The sequence below is a fragment of the Oryx dammah genome, unplaced genomic scaffold, assembly GCF_014754425.2.
Source record: "Oryx dammah isolate SB20612 unplaced genomic scaffold, SCBI_Odam_1.1 HiC_scaffold_14, whole genome shotgun sequence".
Lineage (NCBI taxonomy): Eukaryota > Metazoa > Chordata > Mammalia > Artiodactyla > Bovidae > Oryx > Oryx dammah.
Window position 1 is genome coordinate 22809042 of NW_024070198.1, and position 20092 is coordinate 22829133.

Consider the following 20092-nt stretch of genomic DNA (forward strand, 5'->3'; position numbering starts at 1 on the left):
CCCTGCACGGAGCCTTCCTTGGTCATTTTGCGGGGGCCCTGCCTCCAGCTCCTGTGCCCCTGCCTCCGCCAGGGAAGACCATTGATCTCCCTGGCTCTGTCCAGTGAGCTGCCAAATCAGATGTAGCTTTCTTTTTCAGGGAGTGAGAGCTGGAGATGGTAAGAAAAAGAGGAAACCTTTTCAGCCAGTCTTCACGGACTTCTGAGAAACTTGGAGGATTTGCTAGGAAGAACCCTCAGCTTACCTCCTCCCCCGAGACAGAGCTTTTTTCTCAGTCTGGAATAAAGATGGCTTTGAGGGGATGAGCCAGCTTTAGCTGATGGAAGCCTGTCTCCATTTTCTAGTCTGGGTGGAATTTTGAGACAAACTTTGGATATAGCTTATACCAGTATAAACTGACCTGTTCATAGAGTCAACGTGAACTGTAAAAAGTGACTGAAGAATGGTTTTCACCTAGGGCAACTACTTGGGGCCCTTCAGGGGATATAAGGTATAATAAATGTAATGCTATGTGGAGAAAAGATAGCCTAAAAATATTATCTTGGTTTGTTTTCTGTACCATCTCCTGGCCCCAGATCTCAAGACAGCAATACCAAAATGCCTTGATGGCATCCCGGATGGACAAGACTCCTCAGTCTTCAGACAGTGAAAACACTAAAATTGAATTGACTCTTACGGAGCTGCACGACGGGTTGCCGGATGAGACGGCCAACCTGCTCAACGAACAGAACTGTGTGACGCACACCAAGGCCAACCACAGCCTGCACAGCGAAGGCGCCATCTAGGGCGCCTGGCCCCACCACCAGGCCACCGGCCTCCCGCCGTCCGACCGTGAATCCCACTAGTGTGAGCTTGTGTGCCATGCTGCATCCTGCAACGTCCTGACACCAAAGACTCTGTCCCCTTCCTGGAAGCAGCAGAGGAGGCCGGGGAGGGCAGGCATGGAAACCGGAGACAGGAAGTCGTTAGCCAGGGCGTGGCATTTCGAGATTATGGAGACGAACTTCTTCTGCCCAAATAGAATCATGTTTATTTTTTCAGCTGTACCTTTTATCATTATTCACTCTCCTCCTCCCTCGAATTGCATGAAGTTGAAAATTGTCACGATTTATTTTTTTCCGAGAGATCATGTTTTTAAAAAGTGTCTTTTGCAGAGTTGTAAGTTGTTCTGTCTGAACTCTGCTGTGACCCCATGATGTGACCGTAAGAGGATGGACTTGTCCCTCCAGTGGCCTCCCTTGGGCTCTCCCTCCCGACCGCCCCAGGGAGGGGCACCCTTCCTCTGTGCCCCAGTGGGTGTCGCTGTCGAACTTGAAGGATGAATGACACAGACCTGCGAAGGCTGTCGGCCCTGTGGTGGAGCCCGAACAGGGACCCGCAGTTGCCTCTCTGAGCTCAGTGTTGTTTTAAGTTAATGTTTAATGGTGTCTCTTCCCTCAGAAAGGTTTAACATTTGCTTGGAATGCGATTTTGCTCCCACTCTAAGGAATTTTTTTTATCACCAAAATGAATGTTAATGAATTTTAAACTGATGGTTTATCTTTGCAAGAGGCCAGAGTGGATCCCCCCCAACATTCCCCCAGCCTGGGACCTCTGGCTCAGCCAGGCCTCTTGCCCGTCTGAACCTCCAGAGCGCCGTCATCCTACCCCATCCCCGGCCTTGCTCTTGTTAACCCAAGATGCTGCTGCACAGATGCCAAATGGAAATCTTCCACGGGGCCCTCGAGTAAACTCGAGGTGTGTTGTCCACGCTCCTGCCCTTCTGCTGGGACGGTACGTGGTGGTTAGAAAAGCAGTCAGACCTTCCAGCTGTGCTCTGCGCCCCACCGAGAAGGCACGTCGACCCATGTGTCTCACGGGGAACTCCGGGGACTGCCAGCCCCTGCCCCTCCATCCAGGGAGCCAACTGTCCCCCTTCCCCTCAGCCCTGGGCCCATGTGGCCCAGCAGGGGCTGTGTGTCCCCACCCGAGGACCTCTGTGCCTCCGCCTCGGACTCGGTCCATGCCAGAGAGGCTGCCTGTAACAGCCAGGGTCAGTTTGGTCCCAAACAGGGATTCAGAAACCAAATGTGTGTCATGGCCATTTCATGTGCGTCTCTGTCTTATTTTAATACCAGATTGATCACGTGTAGTGAGATCAATGTCAGGAGGTATTTCTTGAATGACTGAATTCTTAACTCTTAGCTGTGTTTTAAGTGTTAACCCAAGGGATATGTGCATTTTGGGGGCAACATTCATACACTGAAGTGACTTCCTACTGACCACAGTTTTCATGTAAACCCGTCGGTCTGCGCTGTGTCCAGTCTCTAGGCAAGAAGATAGCGTTTTCTCCATTGGGTCTCACTGCACGAAGGGAAGCCCTGGGGCTAAGCGGCAGTTTCTTCTTCCTCCAGGTAGGACTGTGCACCCCAGGCTGGGCGCTGGTGGGTGGGAGCTGTGGTTGGGGAAGAACCAGAAACACGCTGGGCTTGCCTCCCAGGGAGCAGCTCGGTGGCTCCAGGGTCGTGTGCGTGCCCGGTGCACGGCTTCCCCTGGTACGTCGGTCCTGGAGCATCTTCCCAGAAGGTGCCGTGTTCCTTGGTGAGGGAAGTACTGCCTCACTTGGTAGAAGTCACTGGGGTGCCCCCTTAGGGGCTGAGTGGCCTGCTGCCAGCACCCAAGATGCCACCAATGGGATGGCACTGCCACCGTCAGGCTTGACATAAAGTGTAAAGGTCTTGCTTTCTTAAGATGCATTGAGCTGAGCTCACTGCCAGCGTGATGCGACTCGGGAACTGGGATTGTCTGTGTAGGGGAGGCGTGCAGAAATGAGAGTTCCCTGTAATAAGGGAAACCTGGGCCTTGCTGGGGAAGGTTTCTGCCCCAGCCCCTGGGCCACGCTCTGGGCCAGGACAGCACTTGCCGTCCCAGTGGTGGAGCCAGGCTGCCAAGCCGTGATACCTCTGGCCCCCAGGGTCTCCGCCCATCAGCTTCCCCTGGCCTATCTGCTTCGATCTGCCTCCTCACACAGTCCATCTCCAGGCGCGCTGCCACTGGAAGGAGCCTCTGGAATCACTGTTAGTGTGTTGGATCTTTTTTGGAGTCCATCTGCTCCTCTGAGAATTCTAAAGCCCTGGTGAGAGGATTCCAGCTGCTGGCTCCTTGGCTTCAGGGAGAAATGGATAACTTTTCCACACTGCCATACCTGCTCAGTGTGGCTCTTTGAAAAGTCCTCTCTAAAGGAGCTGGTGGCAGGAGGGCTTTGCCGTGGGGCTTCTGGAGGATGAAATTTTAGTCTCCCAAGTTCGTATTTATTTTCTATAAACTACTCTTTATCTTTGATTTTTCACACTGTTTTATAGCAACAGGGAATCCCAAGTAGGTCCTGTCTGGTCCCTGAAGGAATGAAAGCTAACATTTGGCAACAGTTACATCTTCTTTGGGGAAAGCTTAGGACCCTTCAGATGGTAACACTCAACATCTGGGTGATAGATATCTCTTCCAGACCCCACTTTCCTTTTGGACACTACAGGCTGTTGAAGGAGAGATGCTGGCTCATTGCTTCTGTGAGGCAGGCGAGCAGAATGACTTGAGCTTAGAAGGTCTGTGCAGTTCGTGTCTGTAAAGTAAGCGGGAGCAGGGCAGATAACTGAGCTCTTGATGTGTGGTGGCCAGTCCTTAGCACCACCGGTGGAGCGTCCTCTCCTTGCGCCTTGTAAGCGTGGGTGAGGAAGTGGGTCAAGGAGCAGACACAGGGCCTGGGGTTCCGACTCGTGTGGGAGCCCTACTGTCCGGCCCAGGGCCTCGCTCTCTTCAGCTTCCTCTGGGGCCCCTGCAGTGAGCCCTGGCTCTGGGGGACCAGACAGGGCCACCACCTGCTCCTGAGCCGCCGTTCCGGCATCCCGAAGGTTCCTCCTGGAACTAGATTCTGGTATCCAGGTGTTCCCAGGACAATCTGCTTTTTCTTCATAAATGAGACTTCTAGTGCTTTAGAGGTTCTCTCTCTTCATTCTCTGTTCATCTTGCCCGATGAACATCAGGCAAGTCCAAAATCAAGTGTTTAAACTTTTAGAACAGAACCTTAAGATTTGTGCATGGAAATTGGGATGTTAGTCAACTTATAGTTAGCTTAAGCCTTGGTTGTTACATAATTTGAATTTGAAAGGGCACCCCATGTAACTTCCCTCCCCTCCCTCCTCACCTCACTTCTGGAAGAGAGCTCAGTGCCCATGCTGACCGGATTGTCTTCCCTCGGTGGGAAGAATAGGGCATCTTGCCATTTCCTAATATTATTTCAAGGAACTTCTGTGCACGTGTTGAATGTAAAACTTCACACTATTATGGAACATTAACTGTGAATATATTGACCTGTGCTGTCCCCGGTACCATACAGTTAAAGGACCAGCTTTTCCATGTCTTGGAAAACAGTGCTAGGTACAAGAAGTGCATTTCCCTTAGGAAATGAAGCAACAGGAATTTGGGCTAAGCAGGGACCATGAACTTCTGTCCTCAAATTACCTCAAGTCGAGGAGCAGACCTAAGTAGGCCCTGGCTCCTTGAGCCCGTGTCATGGCTGGTCAAAAACAAAACCCAACCCTGTTGCCTTCTGGAAACCAGCCAGGGATCTGACCACTTTCTCCTTTCCTGGGCCAGGAGACCAGTATCCCTCCAGTGTTCGTCAGAGCCCAGTCCAGGCAGAGGACTCACCCGGGCTGGCACAGGAAGGTGCTCACCTTGTTCCCTGGGCTTCTAAGCAGGAGGCCACCAGGGAGGATTGGCCTGGGGCATGTCCCATGACACCAGCTCCTTGTTAGCACGAGGGCGGGAACAACTCCCCTCTCCACTTTGATCCTGGAGATGGTTTTTCTTGCAGAGCGGTGGGGACTGCCAGGCTGAGCTGGGCAGTTCAGGGTGTGGAGCTTTCTGAAGTGCCACTGCTCACTTTCTTACTTGAGGACATGGGCTCTGGTCCCACCCAGGTCAGGTGTGGTTCTGTTATGGCCTCCGGACTAGTGGTGCTTCAGGCTAGCAAGGGCATCTTGGAGGGCTGGCAGGTTAATGCAGAATTAGGGGGGATTTAAGGAGTTCAGTATGAAAGCGATTTTGGAATTCAGAAACTTTTCCCATGTAAACGTTATCAGTGAGCAACCTACTCAGTGGATTTTTATACCTCAGGGCCATTTGCAGATTTTTATCTTTCCACATTTCTTTTGTATTTGAGTGGGCTGATAGAAGACATGAGTTTGGGGAATGTTGTTCATTTGCTGTTCATTGCCTCTGTTTTTGGATGCGCAGGCCACCCAAGCCAAGATTGCTCAAGGCTGTGACGGTGGGCCTTCCACCTCCAGCACTTGCAGGCATCCTTCCTACAGGGAGCGCTTATGAGCTGGCTTTCCTCCTGCCCTGTCTGGAGATGCCAGGAGTCCCTGGTCAGCCCTGAGAACAGGAGGGAAGAGGGCAGTTCACAGCAGCTGCAGCACTTGAGGCAGCTTTCCATCCCACCATTTTGGGCTGGGGACCTTCTTTGCAGACTTCTGTGGTTGACTCGGCTCAAGTTAGCTTTCTCTCTGTATATGCTAGAGCCACTGACATCATCTCAGAATTGTTTTAAATATCGGGCTGTACTTGAAGCAACATGGAAACAAAAGGTTCCAAGTGGCAAGAGAGTAAAGTTCTAGGAGTTTGCATGCCAAGGTTTATATGTACACAGATCCAACACGCACTATAAAACTTGAGTACCCGTTTTCAAGTTTGAATACCCACTGGGTATCAGACATGAACAACTTGGAAGAATGACTGAGAGTACTGTGTTCATTGGCAGCATATCTTCTGGATTTGCTCACATCTGACCAACAAGGATTCATTTGAGAAGTGGGCCCGGATTCCTCTTCAGACTTATCCTGGAGAGAACTATCAAGTGTGGACCTGGAGGACCTTGGGTGCCTGCCCTTAAGTTGGGAGGCCCAGGCCCCTTGGGTATAAACAGCTGGTTTCAGGCTCACAGAGCAGAAGGGAGAGGGAGAGAAAAGGAAGGCCTCAGGACTCTCACTCCCGAGAGCCCAGCCTCATCCTGGTTCATTACTCCCCATGTCTAAAGTCTACTGTGAAGGTGGAATGCGTCAGTCCCTTGACTTTTCGTTTCTGGAGTCCTTTAAGTCCACAAATGTATATGCTTTATTTTATATTATTATTTATTATGTACATACGCCTCTACTGTTAGTGCATCGTCTGTGACTGAGATGAGATCTGTTCCCGAGCCCCTCATCCATGGAGCCCAGGGTTCTGTTGTCTTTCAGAGTGGGTGAGAAGGAGTTTTGTTTGTTTTCGTCTCTTATGTTGGTCCTAGTGTGCCAGGCCCTTTATTGGACCCACCTCTGTTCCTGACAGCAAGTGTTTTGAGATGAGGATGGAGGCAGGTCTCGTACTCCATGGCAGGGCCTCTTCAGGGACCTCTGTGAAGTACTTTACAGGTGGTTTTGTGGTGACCGGGTCTGTTTTCTAGGCAGTGGTACAGCATGGCTTTGAGGCCAGGGCCTCCACTCCCACACTCCGAAGCCAGGTTGGTGACCTGGCCCCACAACAGGGATGGTCTCCAATTCCCACCTTGGATCACAGGATCCATCTCTGTGCACTGGGGAAGCTGCCTGCCCACTTGGGCTTCTGAGATGCCTTTTCTTGGTTTTGAGGTCCAATGCCAGCACTGCCTTGGCGCCTCACAGAAGACCTGCTTTGAGTCTGATTTCCACCCTCCTTAGTCTTTACTCACTGTATCATAGTGTACATTTCATGCTTTGCAGCAGCGGAGTTTTCTGAACACAGTTATCTAGAGCTGTGTCCATAAACCTAAATAAGCACAAACAACATGTATAGGTTTCATGAGCTGATTGTCATAATGAATGCATTTTATAATTCAAACGATGTTGTAGATTTACAAACTATTTATTTTGTATCAATTTATTTGTAAATTTTGTGATTGTTTTAAAAGGTTTTTGTTCATTTCTATTATTCTATTTAGATAAATGATGATTTCTGTTCACCCTTCTAGCGAACGTGTGTTCCCTCTCTCCCCTATCACCTTTGCCAACACAAGCCTAGTGGGAAAGCTGGGACTGACTGTCACCAAGGCAACGCAGTGGGGCATTTCCTTTGAATGGACACTACCAAGTCTTACATTAAAAGAGAAGCAGGTGCTAGAACTTGAGCCTCCAACTTCCAGCCTAGTACTCCAACTTCCAGCCAACAGCAGGGCTGTTTTCTCTTTTTCAAGGATCGTAATCTGTTCCCCATCAGTTCATTTTAGATAAAGATGCTGGGGTACCCACTGAAACTGCCCCGGACATTTGCAGCTCCATCACTAAAAACACATTTCAGCTGGCAAATGTCTTTTAACTGTTTTTTCCCTAGGCAAGCCCAGAGGCCTCATCCAAGCCTCTCAGTTGGCTCTTAAAGATGAAAATGGCTCTGCGGATCTTTCTCTGTGATGGGAAGCCTAAGACAATGGCTGCAAGAGACACAGATGGTCTACCAAGTTAAAATCAAGGGCATGAGTGTGGTGAGTCACAGTCAGATGCTCTTTAGGATTCCGTGGGCCTGCCTGATTCCTGGGTGAGCCCCATCCTCCTCCTTACCCTCCTCGCTCACGTGACCAGATCCTGAAGATCTTCCAGTCGAGGTTCACGGACCGACCCTTTGTGATCTATTCCTAGACCACATCCTTTTGGATTCCTTTTTACCTCCCCTCTGTCTCGGTTCTACGTTCTTCTGAGAACTGAACTTCTCAATGACTAGTCCCTTGTTTTTCCTAGCATGTTGCTTTAACCATGATGTTCTCGATCTGTTTTACTTACACTAGTCCTGCGGACTGGAGACATTTTAGTGAAGAACTGCTGACAAACCTGGCTAAGACACCACCTGACCTAACCGCCTCTCCCACCTCCCCAGTCATCACCCCCAAGCTCTTGAAGGTGGAAAAAGGTAGAGCTACATCTCAGTTAAGTGTTATCTTCTTGGGAGCCTGTTTGCTCTCCTTAGAAGAGCAGAAAGCAGGACTAGGGAAAGCATTCTCTCTAGCATGTCTGCTCCCAGTTCACTGCTTTGCTTAGTTTTTCCTGCTTTACTCACTTTGCCTAGGTGAGTCCTGAGCTCAAATCAGGAAATTCTCAAAGGAAAATGTCATTTTTCCTCCTGTGAAGATGAGGTTTGCCTAAGCCTTCCCTCTGCATCCATGGGGTTGCCTGCATGTTGTTTCATTCCTGAGCTGTATCATGGTAAAAACTCTGGGGTTTTTATTTCATCTCATGCATTATGCTCTCCAGTGCCTCTCGTTAAGCCAGCACTTCTGAGGACAAAGATAGTGATCAGATGGTCTTGTAGAGAAAGTGCCCAGTACAAATGACCTTTTTGTAGCCGGGAATTGATTTCTGGAAACACACTTTTTGAAGGTAATTTAATAGATAATTCCTTATTAAAGCCAAAATGTTTCATTATATGAGATAGCTAATAAATGTTTGGCTTCTTTGTATGATTGTTTTATCGTTTTCCCTCCAAGATCCTCACATCTCTGCTCTTTCAAAAAGTCCCAGAACAAAGCAATGGTTATAGTGCTTCTCTGTGACATTCTGGTGGCATGACATCTCCCCTAGTGGATGACTGTGAGGCCTAAAGATGCAGGCGGAATTGGGTACCAGAATTCTTTGTCAGAGAGCTTTTCCTGCTAGGATATGAGCACTCAAACAGTAGGCTTACACATGGCAGGAATTTTAGATGAAGCCAGCTTCCCTGTGACAGCTCTGCTACATCACTGACCTGAGGGCAGTGGGTCCAAAAACAAAGTTACTTGCTTCAAAATTCCCATACCCACAAACTAAACATCTTTGGTGTAAACCCTCTCGCAAACACTGAACACTTAATATTTTTCAGTGCCGGGAAGGTGTGAGTGACAAGTCCTTTTTCCAGTTATCTCAGGAACTTGTGAGACTTGGAAGGACTAATGCTGTCTTTCATGTGAAGACCGTGCACTCAGCTGCTTGGGCTTGTGTGTGTGTGATGCGGTTTCCATTGGCCTAGACTCTGCAGCCTCATCTATAGTCCCGGCCAAACACGGCTTTGGGAAGAGCCAAACACGGCTTTGGGAAGAGCACAGTGGGAGACCAGAGCATTTCGGTGAATATACATGTACCTAATTTGCTTCATGAACCAATCTGTCTAATCCATAAAGCGGAGCAAAAGTATTTTATGGGCAGTGACTAGACCAAAATTTTCTGTCATTTTAAATTAGAAAATAGAATTACTTACGTTTATAGTTAAGAGTTAATGAGTTTGAGAGGAAGTGTTCTGTGCTCACTCGGGAGTACTTTTTTGGATTAAAGCTCTTTAAAGGCACTTAAACTATTGCTTATATTTTAATTTTTATCTACCTTTGTGGGAACAAGTCAGATAGTTGTGGCCTTGGGAGGAAGACATGATGTCTGAGGGCAGGGGAGCAATGCTTGAAATTGCCAGGCTAAACAGAAAAACAGCCTTGTTCGTTCTGCAGGCGAATGCTGTCTCCACAGATGACTCGCTCTCTGCTGGGCCTCCACGCTCAGCAGTGAACGCCACGTTCTGCAGTGACCGCTGCTGCTCTCCTGCTCCAGGGGCGTGGGCTGGGGCTGGGTGGGTTCCGGGAGGCCACCTGGCTGCTACGCGTGCACGGCCGCCAGGGAGGACGTGCACGGAGTCTTTTTTTCAAGGCTTCTCAGGTAGCCCCATGGTTGAGGCTTCATTTTCAGGGCGTCCCAAAGCTGCGTATCATTTGAAATTGTTCCATTTGAGGAAAAACTTTAAGAATAGCTCTATGCTCCAGTCACCAAGAAAGAATGTCATGAGAAACCTAAGTGTTGAGACATAAACTACCGAACTGAGGAGTTGGGATTAAGTGTATGGCAACAGTTAGATCATAGTTATCATTTTTCCCACCATCAAAGAAAGGTTAAATAGTTTCCATAATGTGGAATGTGGACAAGGCTCCTACCCTTAACGTAGACTTAGATATGCCGTTGTTTGTCTCAGGCTATTTGTGGTGAATAAGCGGAGTATTTTTAAATGCTGTGGCAGCCTTGGAAAAATTGCAGGGCTTTAAAGTTGCTGACAAAATATTTCTTAAACAAATAAATCTGATTTAGGAATATCTAAACATGGACAAAGTACTTTTAAATCTGACATGTCACTGCAAGTGGCTTTTTAAAGTGGTTGCTTAAAAACAACACTAACATGTCGAAAGGATTTGTAGCTCTTAGCTGTTCTGTTAAGACCTGCTTTTCCTAAAAGCACCTTAGAAAGGTTATTTTAGGTCTCAAAGGATCTTATGGTAAAAGCTTAAGGTCTGAACAGAACACTAAACTTTCTTGGCTCTCAGTAACTTCTCTAAAGTACACATTCGAGTTTTGCCTGACCACCTCTGTAGAGATGTGTGCACAGGTGCATCCTTCTGCAGAGGCTGGGCTGTGTTCTGACCAGCTGCTGGATATGCTGGGGTGCCTAGGGCCTTAGAGTCTGAAAGTAAGTGGTGTTCACCATATACCCAGGAAACAAATTCTGAAGAGTTGGGAGAGCTTCCTCTCAGCCTAAACACCTTAAATTTTTTGTTTTGTTTTTCTTCTAAAAGAAAATCACAGTTTTATTATAATTTAACTTCCTTAATTATTAACAACAGAGAGAAACTCACGTTTTAACAAGTCCAGTTATAGCTACTCTGAGTAGCCAGCTGCCCCTGGGCCACTTACTCCCCAGCACTCTCCCAACAGAAATGAATAATATGCAGAGAGGCAGCAGCTCTGCTCTGGGTCTCAGACTCATGGAATCCTGGGTCTTTAAAATATATTTTGGTGGTTCTGAAGAAAGCTGTGACCAATAGTGGAATTCTTATTTCAGGAGTGTGCTTTTTCACTTCTCAGTCTTTGGACCCACTACCAGAGCCTCATCTAGCTGAAAAGAAATTCTTAGGTAAGATCTTATGTGAATAAAATGATACAAAATGGGTGGTACCTTAAAGCAATGTGGGCTTGTTGGTCCTTACTCTAACAGGGAGAATATGTAAAGGTACTAAGTCAGCCAGATACTGTTTGGCTTTGGGATCACTGAAGACATTGTCATACTGGGCAACATCTTCGTCTTGAATGAGAATAATTAATATCTGTGGTGACCACATTTGCTACCATTTAAAACAGGAGCAGTATGTAATTGCTATCTGCAATAGCATTTCCAACCTAATACTTTAAAAGCGGCATTGAATTCCTAATAGTTATCAGATGCACATGCCTTGATGTGATGATGCAAAGCCATATATATTGAAAGTAGTAAAGTAATATGGCCTTAGCTAAGTTACTGAGCTGTGTTCCCTCACCTATAAAATGACTTTTGGAAAAAAGCCCCACATTATAGTCCTGTACCAAAATAGTTTACATTAAAAAACTGAGGCCCATTTAAGTGCTATAAATTTGGCCATTAATCATACTAGACTATATTTCCTTTAAGAGAAAGCTAAGTTGATATCACTTAGTCAAACCTAAACCCACCTGAACTAGCAGTCTATAGTTGTGCTAAGGAAGGGCTCAAAGTCAGTATTAGAAATATACTTTATTGATTCTAGAGCAGCTAATCTACCGTCCCGTGTTGACAAATAACAGTAAGAATGGAAGAAACATATGAAGGTTAAAGTGAGCGTCTACACAATGTTGTAACAAGGTTCACTGTTCTTAAGAGGCAGTTATAATACCTTAAAGTGTACAATAATGATCCATTCTTGTTCTAAGCAACAAGAAGTGATTTCACTTGGGAGTCTGAAGTGAATTTATTCACACTGATTGTGCCCTCTGTTTTCGTAAATGGTTCTGACTCACAAAAAGCCCTCTTCTCACCCTCTAATGCTTGAGTTTAAAAGACAAAGAGGATAGAGAAGGCTGGAATGGGGTGGCATGAGCTACCTGTATGGCCCACATTAATGAATTTTACTCACTTATGGTAAAGAAGAAGGAGGCTCTGTTCTTTTCAGGTGGCTTGCTCCTTTGTCCTCTTTCAGCTAAATTCTTTCCACAGATTTACCTCAGATGGGAAAAAGACCATTTGGGGTGGGGGGGGATTTTTTTCTTTTTTTCAATTTTTGCTATCAATCTAAATACTGTTGATGTGGATGAAGACTTCTGCCTCAAAATGCAATCACTACAGTCCATTCCAGACCAGCCCTACAGCAAGTAGAGAACACTCCTGCAAAGCCACTGACAGCAGCCTTACCAGAGTCATGGAAAACACCCGAAAGCTTGTAAAGAAACCCTGACCTTAACACAAGACTACATTTGATAATGGAAATAATATATTTCTCCACTGATATACAATACTTATGCAATGCACTGAAAAGATGGGATTTCGGAGTAAGAGCACAATTTGTACCATAACATTTTTGGATCACATCTTCCCACTGGCGTCCTTGCTCCACTCTGAGACCCTTCGCCACCCTTAGTGTATCTGGATAATACACTGCCACACACCGATGATGAAACAATCAAGGAAACCGCGTCACAAAGCCATGATGGAGCCAGTCGCGTGCAGTTCAGCCCAGCTTTACCCTTACTTTCCTCCAATACAGACTCCAATTTTGAACCATCTGCAAAGAGTGCAGACACACAAAACCAAAACAAGTATCTCCCTATGATTAGAATATTTAGTCTTCAGAAACTTTGCAGATGCACCTCTGATGGAACCCACCCCCACCCCCCACTAGGACCCACACAAGGACGTCCTTTGCTTGTGAGTCCTGCCAGGACTTGTGTAATGAGTGCTCAGCATCTTTCTCCTCACTCCTCCTCTTCCTCCTCCTCATCATCATCTTCGTCATGGCAGTGTGTGATTTCCTGGGGGGCCAGTGGGAAGAGGTTGGGGGGCTTAATCTCACTGATTGACCGTGTCAGCTGGTGCCGCTTGTAGTCAGTATCTTTGAAATCCACTGATGTGCGGTTCCGGGTGGCGAGAGGGGACTCCATCTCATTGATATCTACATGTGTGTGCTCCACTGTGGACTCATGAGGCATCTACAACAAAGCCAAAGTTCAGAAAGCAGGTGGAGTAGACACAGCTGTCTCCCAGGTCCTAAGCCCTCTGCCTGTGTTAGGTGGCCGCACAGAAACTCCCAAGCCCTCAGAACTGTGCCCAGATCATATACTATAGTCTAAAACTGGTAAGATGGGAGAGAAATGACTATTTCACAGCTGAAAAGTCTTGAAATCAAGATGAATAGTATTAACAGAATAGGAATATAAGATTACTTCTCTCATTTAGTACTAAATAGAGGAAAGCCTTCACCATTCAAGCAACTTCTAAATCTAATAGTTTCAGAGTAAAGTTAAACTCTAACATTCTGTCTTGAGCATTCTTTCTCAGACTCCTTTTTTGTGCAATGTAACCTGGCCATGGGCTCTGCACATTAGAAAGAAATGATCTAAACTTTCCTGTGCCACGCAGATAGCTAGTTGCAGAACTTGGCCTTAACAGTGTATCTTAACTGTAAATAGTAGCCTTGGGCTATATTAACTCACCAAGACGTGGGCAGCTCTGAAGAGGTAGCTGAACGGGTAATACAGCAGGTTGATGAAAGATGCTGCATAGAGATCAGCATAGCGCATCACCTGACTGGCAAAGAGGGTCTGCCGGGAGCCACTGCGGAACAGGCTCCCCATCATCCCGTAGCACATGTCCATATCGTGAGTTACTTTCTAAAATAGAGAACAAGGTTAACGCTCAGCTCACTCAGCAGACATCTACTGAACACTGGCTATGTGCCACTGCCTGTATAAAATCAGAAATACAGAAATCACTTCAAGTTTATTTTCCAAGTTTTCTCCCAAATCCCATTTGGTGGATACCTTAATACGTCTCTGGATGGAGCTGATATCTGGGCGCTCATTGCTGCTGCTGTCAAGGTGCCTGGAGACAAGAAAAATCCAGTGAAAATCTCTAGAAAGGATGTCTTGTATATGTAGGTGACTCCTGAAGAGGTAGATGGTATTTAGGGAAGAAATTTTTGATACGAGGAAACTTACTTGTAGAGTTCAGCCAAGAAAATATCCAAGCTCTGAAGCTCTTCGAAAAGTGCTAAATTTTGGGAAAAAAAGGAAAATGTTTTAAGTAAATCAAAAAGCATCTAGTTTTTAACTCTTACTAAAAACTAAACTAAAAGGTTTCAGATATGGCTGAAGAGTAAAGCTGTAGGTGAGTGTATAAAATGACTTGCCTCACCTTCAGGAAAACCCATTAACACTGCTTGGAATCTGGCAGCAGATGACACCAGAATTTCCTCTTTAACAGCCCTTCCTCCTCCTCAAAACCACTAACTATACAACTTTCCCAGCTGGATGCTGATTCTGAGCTTAGTAAGTGCCAATTCATACCCCATCTCGGGTATGTCAGCAAAGCAAGTGTTAACAGTTTCACTTTTGGGTAAAAGAATGAGTCACAAGTTCAGAAAACAGAATCAGATCAACTAAATTTCTGAGGTTCCACAGGTGGAAAGCTGAAAAGAAAGTGAAAGTGTTAGTCGTGTCCGAATCTTTGTGACCCCATAGACTGTAGCCTGCCAGACTCCTCTGTTCATGGGATTTTCCAGGCAAGAATACTGGAGTGGGTTGCCATGGCTAGCCAGAAAGTCCCACCAAGAACTACAAGCAGTAGCAACAGCCAAATATGTTGTAAGCTAAGCATTCCAGCCTTTCTCAGCCTGGGTTCCCCAAAGAGAATTAGGCAGTGATGCATCCACTGTATATAACAAATATTCTTGATCTATCATCTGTGGGAGAACTGAGAGTCATATCAAATCATCATCTTTGTTTTGAAGTTCAAACAAGGAGCCTCAGTTGAGAAAGGTTGTTACTTCTATCTCCTTTATAAATACACTGCCTCAATTAAATCTCAGTAACTTTATGATAGTAGATATTATCTTCATTATCACATCTGAGGATACTAAGGCACAGGGTGTCTCAGCATCTGCCTAACGGCGTGAAGATATTAAGTGGCAGAGCCAGGGTTACTACCTGAGGCAGGCTGAGTTTTCAGAGCAGTAACATTCTGTATTTTAAAAGAATTCAAGAAAAAGGGGAAACAAGATAACCTCTCTAAATTCTGGACTTGTGTGAAATATGTGGCTATATGAGAAAGAGGTGCTCAAATATTAAGACCCACCTCTGACTCCCTGCATACAAAGTAATGGTTCATCAAAAAGGACTGATTCATAGCTAGCCATTAAGATATAAACTAGCAATAGAAAAGATTTATAAAGTAAGAATAATGGTTCCTTACAACTCTTATCGGTCCAGACATGCAGTTCCTGTGCGAGTTCAGGAATCACCAAGAAAGTTCGCCACCCTTGCCGTTTCTTTGATTTTAAAATGTCCCCAAAAATGTGATCTCCAATATACAAAATGTCTTTGCCCTTGGCTCCCAAAAGATCACAAATTGTATCAGATGAACCTGAAACAACGCAATGAGAAAATAAAAACCAGCATTCCAAGTACCATAACCATTAAATAGTATATAGATTAATTTTATTATTTTAAGTATGTGAGGAATAGACTGGAAAAGGGGCTCACCTTTCTTAAGACAAAGACTCACCATCGTCTTTTTCCATCATTCTTTTTACTGCCTCTATGACAAGGCCTTTAGCGCCACTGTGCTGACCAGAGCTCTCGATCCCCAAATCCAACAGCAACAAAACAACGTCTCAGCTGGAGGGACCATAACCCTCCAAAGGCCCACTACCATTTCTCCTCCCAGGTCTGCCATTAGGCTGGCTTTGTTCAACTGCTTCTCATTCCAATAAAATACGCATCTATGTTCCTAAAACCCTCTTGAGGCCTTGGCAACCATCCACATGATCCCAACACTGAGAAAATGCCTCAAATATGCACAGGAAGAGGACAGGAAAAACTGGTCCTTTTAGTGAAAATCAAATTAGGACATGCTGACTTCTCAGACCCATCCTCCCAACTCTTTAGTAGATGACTGAAGTGTTTACCTTCAGGAGACGCTATCTTTAGCATACTAAAGAACACAAGTAGCACGGTGTCAGGAGGACACCAACGCTTTCACAGTGAGATTCAAGCACAGACTTACATAAAGGAAAGTGCGTGACTCACCCCCAGAGTAGACGATGCCATGCTGTAAGGGGCCCGTGTAGGTACCAATTTTCAGCTTGCCAGTTTTCTGTGAGAAAAGAAATCTGGATTTTGTAAAGCTATCACAATCTCCACCAAAAATGCTACTTGGCTAGGCAGCCAAATGAATGTCACTTTTGAATTATATTCATTTGAATTATTCAGCTGTATTAATTGAAAACAAAACTCTAACTTCAAAAGAGGCGATAAGGCTAGTAAGTTAAAAATACCTGTTTCCTGGGGGAAGAATAGGAGTGGGGGGAAGGAGGAACATGAAGGATAACTGCTCGTGAACAGACCATTCGCTCAACTTACAGTATCCACCTGACGCAGTACTGTGCCTTCTCCAAAGAACAGTGGTTTCCGTGCGTCCACCAAGATCAGGTCAAAGTAGGACTGCCACGGCCGATGAGAGCTCCCAGGCTGATACGGAAGAAACAGCGAAAGCCAAAACGTCACTCCTAATCTGAAAGCACTACTGTTGCACCTCAAGTCGGATGAAAGCAATATATAAATACTAAGTAAAACCAGAAAGTGCCACTATTACAGACATACTGTGGCTTATTATAAGCCACATCCTTCTGAAAGCAGGCAAAGTGAAAATATAAACAATGACTAATAATCTCTGTATTTTAAATTGTTTCACCTACTCACTAATTTATTTCAAGCAATTTAATGTATGAAAAAGTGTGCTCATCCTCTAAAAATGGGCTTAAGAGGCTCAAAGAGGCTAAAGAGAGATGCAAAAAGACAAATATGTTAAGAGATGGACTAAGAAAAAGGCATTTAGCATCAGAACTGAAGTATATAGCTAACACAGAACTATTATTAGCAAATTTTATGGGTTATGCTTTCAGAATGGTGGTTCCAGGTACACACTGGTCCTTGGCTCATACTGCAGGCTAATCAGCACTAATGTGGAAGGTATGCCCATTAACATTACTTCATCCTGAACTGGAACCATGGCTTTTAACCTTTTAAGGTCAAGACAAAGAGCACTAAATACTGTGCTTTTGGGTGATCTCAAAAGTCATTAACATTTATTCAGAGAAGCCTAGTGACTAAACCTGGGTCTCGCATCGCAGGCAGATTCTTTACCATTTGAGCCACCAGGGAAACCCCCTAAATTGTGATTAGTATTCATTAAATCTAAGTATGGTCATACAGAAGGAATGAAGACTTCTCTGCTAAGTATCAAAGTCAGCTGTTCTTTTGACACAAAACTCAGCAATTACTAACAGCAGAATATAGAAGTTGTTAAGAATATATACATTTTCTGTTTCTTTTAAGAAGATTATCTCCTTCAACCTGAAAATTCCTTTTTGCCACACAAATTTAGCAATTCTGTATAATTCCTGGGCATAAAATTCTGATCCCATCCTACTAAATACCACACGAATCTCTTATTTCTGTCTACCAAGTTTTCGAATTGCTAGCAACTTTAAATTATACTAGCTCCTGCATTACTTCTAATATTAATGACGATTTCTGGATGGCTCCTGACCAATTCCTTATGCTCAATATTCCAGAATATTAAATGCATTCATTATTACTAAACCAACAGTCTGTTATATTACAGAGAGTACCTTGGGGCCATGTGGGAAATCAAACAGGTAAGTCATAATTTTCTGGAAAAAAGAAAATCCAACATAAGATCCATTTACTACTTCTACAAGAGATATAGGACACCTAAGTAAAGCACACACAAGCTTTTTATAAGACATGTCTTTTTCAATACAAGATATGTTACATTTTTGTTTCCTCTAAAGTTTATGAAATCATGGGAGTTGAAGCTAGAAATTAATGCTTCATCACAGCAAACAAATGCAAGCCTTCTGACATTCAGTAGAACACAGGGTTCTTCTAGGAGGTATTTTTATACAGATTCATCCACATATCAAGTTCTCCAAGTGGACCGGAACACATATTTGGAGGTAAGGGGTATCTGAGATAAGGGTGTAGAGAAAACTGATGACTCACATGGAAATAATACACTTGGCCCTCTTACTACTGTTCCCAGGACAATCAAGCCAACTTACTCCAAATCACCGGATTTCTAAATCAGCATTTTACATAAAGAGGGTTAGTGAGCACTAAGCTTGCTAGGACTATGAACTTGTAACCAGCTTAGCAAAAGTAACATGAGGTTAAGGAATTGAATCAGCTTTTCTATATGCTTTAATCATGGCAAAAATTTTAAGATGATGGCTAAGAGTCAAAACATCTTTTTACCATCTATTGCTGTCTGGCTCCCAATGACAGGGAGGGAACGTATGTACATATGTAATAAAGGGTGTAACTTTTCAAGTTGTAGAATGACACACAAAGACACAGAAGACATTTTAATCAGCACAAATGTTTTAAATAACCCCAAAATGAAAACCTTTAAGTAGCCAGTTGTAATCAGGGAAAATTGTCGAAAGAAATATTCATAAAAATTTGAGAACCACTATGATGTGTGCCATTTATTTTTGCTTTTTTCATTCTGCTTTCAAAATGAAATGGCAAAAAACTACTCTCACTTAATAAACTACCTTCTTCATTATATTCTCAGTTCTTTAGTCCAAAATAATTCCTTTGTATAAAGAAACAAATATATTAAGCACTTACATCTGTATATTTATAGTCACTGTTGGTGGCAAGAAATACTTTTCCTACTTCCTTCATCCGGCTCAGAAGCAAAGGCAGTTTTCCCTAAAATGTAATTATGATGATGAGTGAAACAGTAAAACACAAACATAGATCTTCTTCCACATGGGATGGGGTTATGTCCCAATAACACACTGAACATGGCAGCTAGCCTAGTCTACCTAAAACGTGCTGAGAACATACATTACCCTACAGCCGGGCAAAATCATCTAACACAAAGTCTACTGTAACTTATAGAACACTGTACTTAAAGTGAAAAGTAGAATGGATGTATCAGTTGTTCACCCTTGTGATCTCTTAGCTGACTAGGAGCTATTGCTCCCTGCTGCTGCCCAGCATCTCAGGAGAGGGTACATCACTAGGCCAGGAAAAGATTCAAAATTCAACACACACTTTATACTGAAATGTATCTCTAAATATATATATATATGGTTCCTGTGAGAGTGAATATATATATTTATATTCACTTACACTGTGGAGTGGGTCAGATACTGGACTCTTTTTTGTCTACTGAAATAGGAACAGGTGATGCCCTTTAAGGGACGGTTGGTTGGTTTCAGAATTTTGCATTTAGAAGCCCACATTGTCATTGTGCATGAATTATTATGTATGTATAATATATATGGTGTATATAATAGACATATATAAAATATATAATTATATGCCTATTAAAAGACATAACTAACTTTCTCTTTATGTCTGTCTCAGGAAGAGTTTAAATTACCTTGTAACCTCTTAAAGAAAGTGAATTAAGTGTGTTACAGATTAGGAGAAGCCAATTTTAAAAAATCAGCTAAATACTCTATGAAGAGTATTAGATATGGTCTCAGTGTGTACACTTTCATTTTATGAAATACCCTGCAGAAATGGCATGGTGTGTATAGAATGCAACTTGAAAGTGCCCAGACTCATCTGCAGCTACATGAAGAAATTCTGACTCCTGATGTGACCAGAAAGAAAACAGCCTTTCCTTCTCTCACAGTAAATAGGTTCCTTCACTCAAATCCTCTTGTACCTCTCCTGAACCCCTCAGTGTTCTTTCTTGAAACAATCAGGGATGTGGGAGTGGATGGGAAATAGGAGGTACAAAGTCTGAAAATAAGACATCTTTACCAAAGAGCTTTGAGCAGATAATTGCATCTACTACTCTTACTTTGTAAGAAAGGAAGACGTTATCTCGTCTCAGTGCTCTGTGTGTGTGTGTGTCTGTGTATTTTTTATTCTGAAATAATTTCAGACTTAACAGAAAAGTTGTACAAACAGTACAGAGGGTTCCCATGTATTCG

At 44.3% G+C, this 20092-nt stretch overlaps 2 protein-coding genes across 20 annotated transcripts in view; one reads left to right on the plus strand and one right to left on the minus strand.

The window, feature by feature from the left end:
* Positions 1 to 8500, plus strand: part of CNNM2 (cyclin and CBS domain divalent metal cation transport mediator 2) — a 175681-nt gene extending 167181 nt beyond the window's left edge. The window contains exon 8 of one of the 2 annotated variants that reach the window (XM_040254324.1): positions 576 to 8500. In XM_040254324.1, coding sequence (XP_040110258.1) covers positions 576 to 785 — 210 coding nt within the window. In that variant the 3' untranslated portion in view covers positions 786 to 8500. The remainder of the gene's footprint in view (positions 1 to 575) is intronic. The other variant, XM_040254325.1, reaches the window with a different exon arrangement.
* A 3076-nt stretch (positions 8501 to 11576) lies between these two features.
* Positions 11577 to 20092, minus strand: part of NT5C2 (5'-nucleotidase, cytosolic II) — a 95559-nt gene continuing 87043 nt past the window's right edge. For 12 of the 18 annotated variants that reach the window (XM_040254342.1, XM_040254338.1, XM_040254337.1 and 9 more), the window contains 9 exons: positions 18768 to 18851; positions 17744 to 17785; positions 16473 to 16580; positions 16140 to 16206; positions 15304 to 15474; positions 14052 to 14103; positions 13875 to 13935; positions 13548 to 13724; positions 11583 to 13043 (listed from right to left, as the gene is read on the minus strand). In XM_040254342.1, coding sequence (XP_040110276.1) covers positions 12810 to 13043; positions 13548 to 13724; positions 13875 to 13935; positions 14052 to 14103; positions 15304 to 15474; positions 16140 to 16206; positions 16473 to 16580; positions 17744 to 17785; positions 18768 to 18851 — 996 coding nt within the window. In that variant the 3' untranslated portion in view covers positions 11583 to 12809. Of the gene's footprint in view, positions 13044 to 13547; positions 13725 to 13874; positions 13936 to 14051; positions 14104 to 15303; positions 15475 to 16139; positions 16207 to 16472; positions 16581 to 17743; positions 17786 to 18767; positions 18852 to 20092 lie in introns of all 18 variants that reach the window. The other 6 variants (XM_040254330.1, XM_040254335.1, XM_040254331.1 and 3 more) reach the window with 2 other exon arrangements.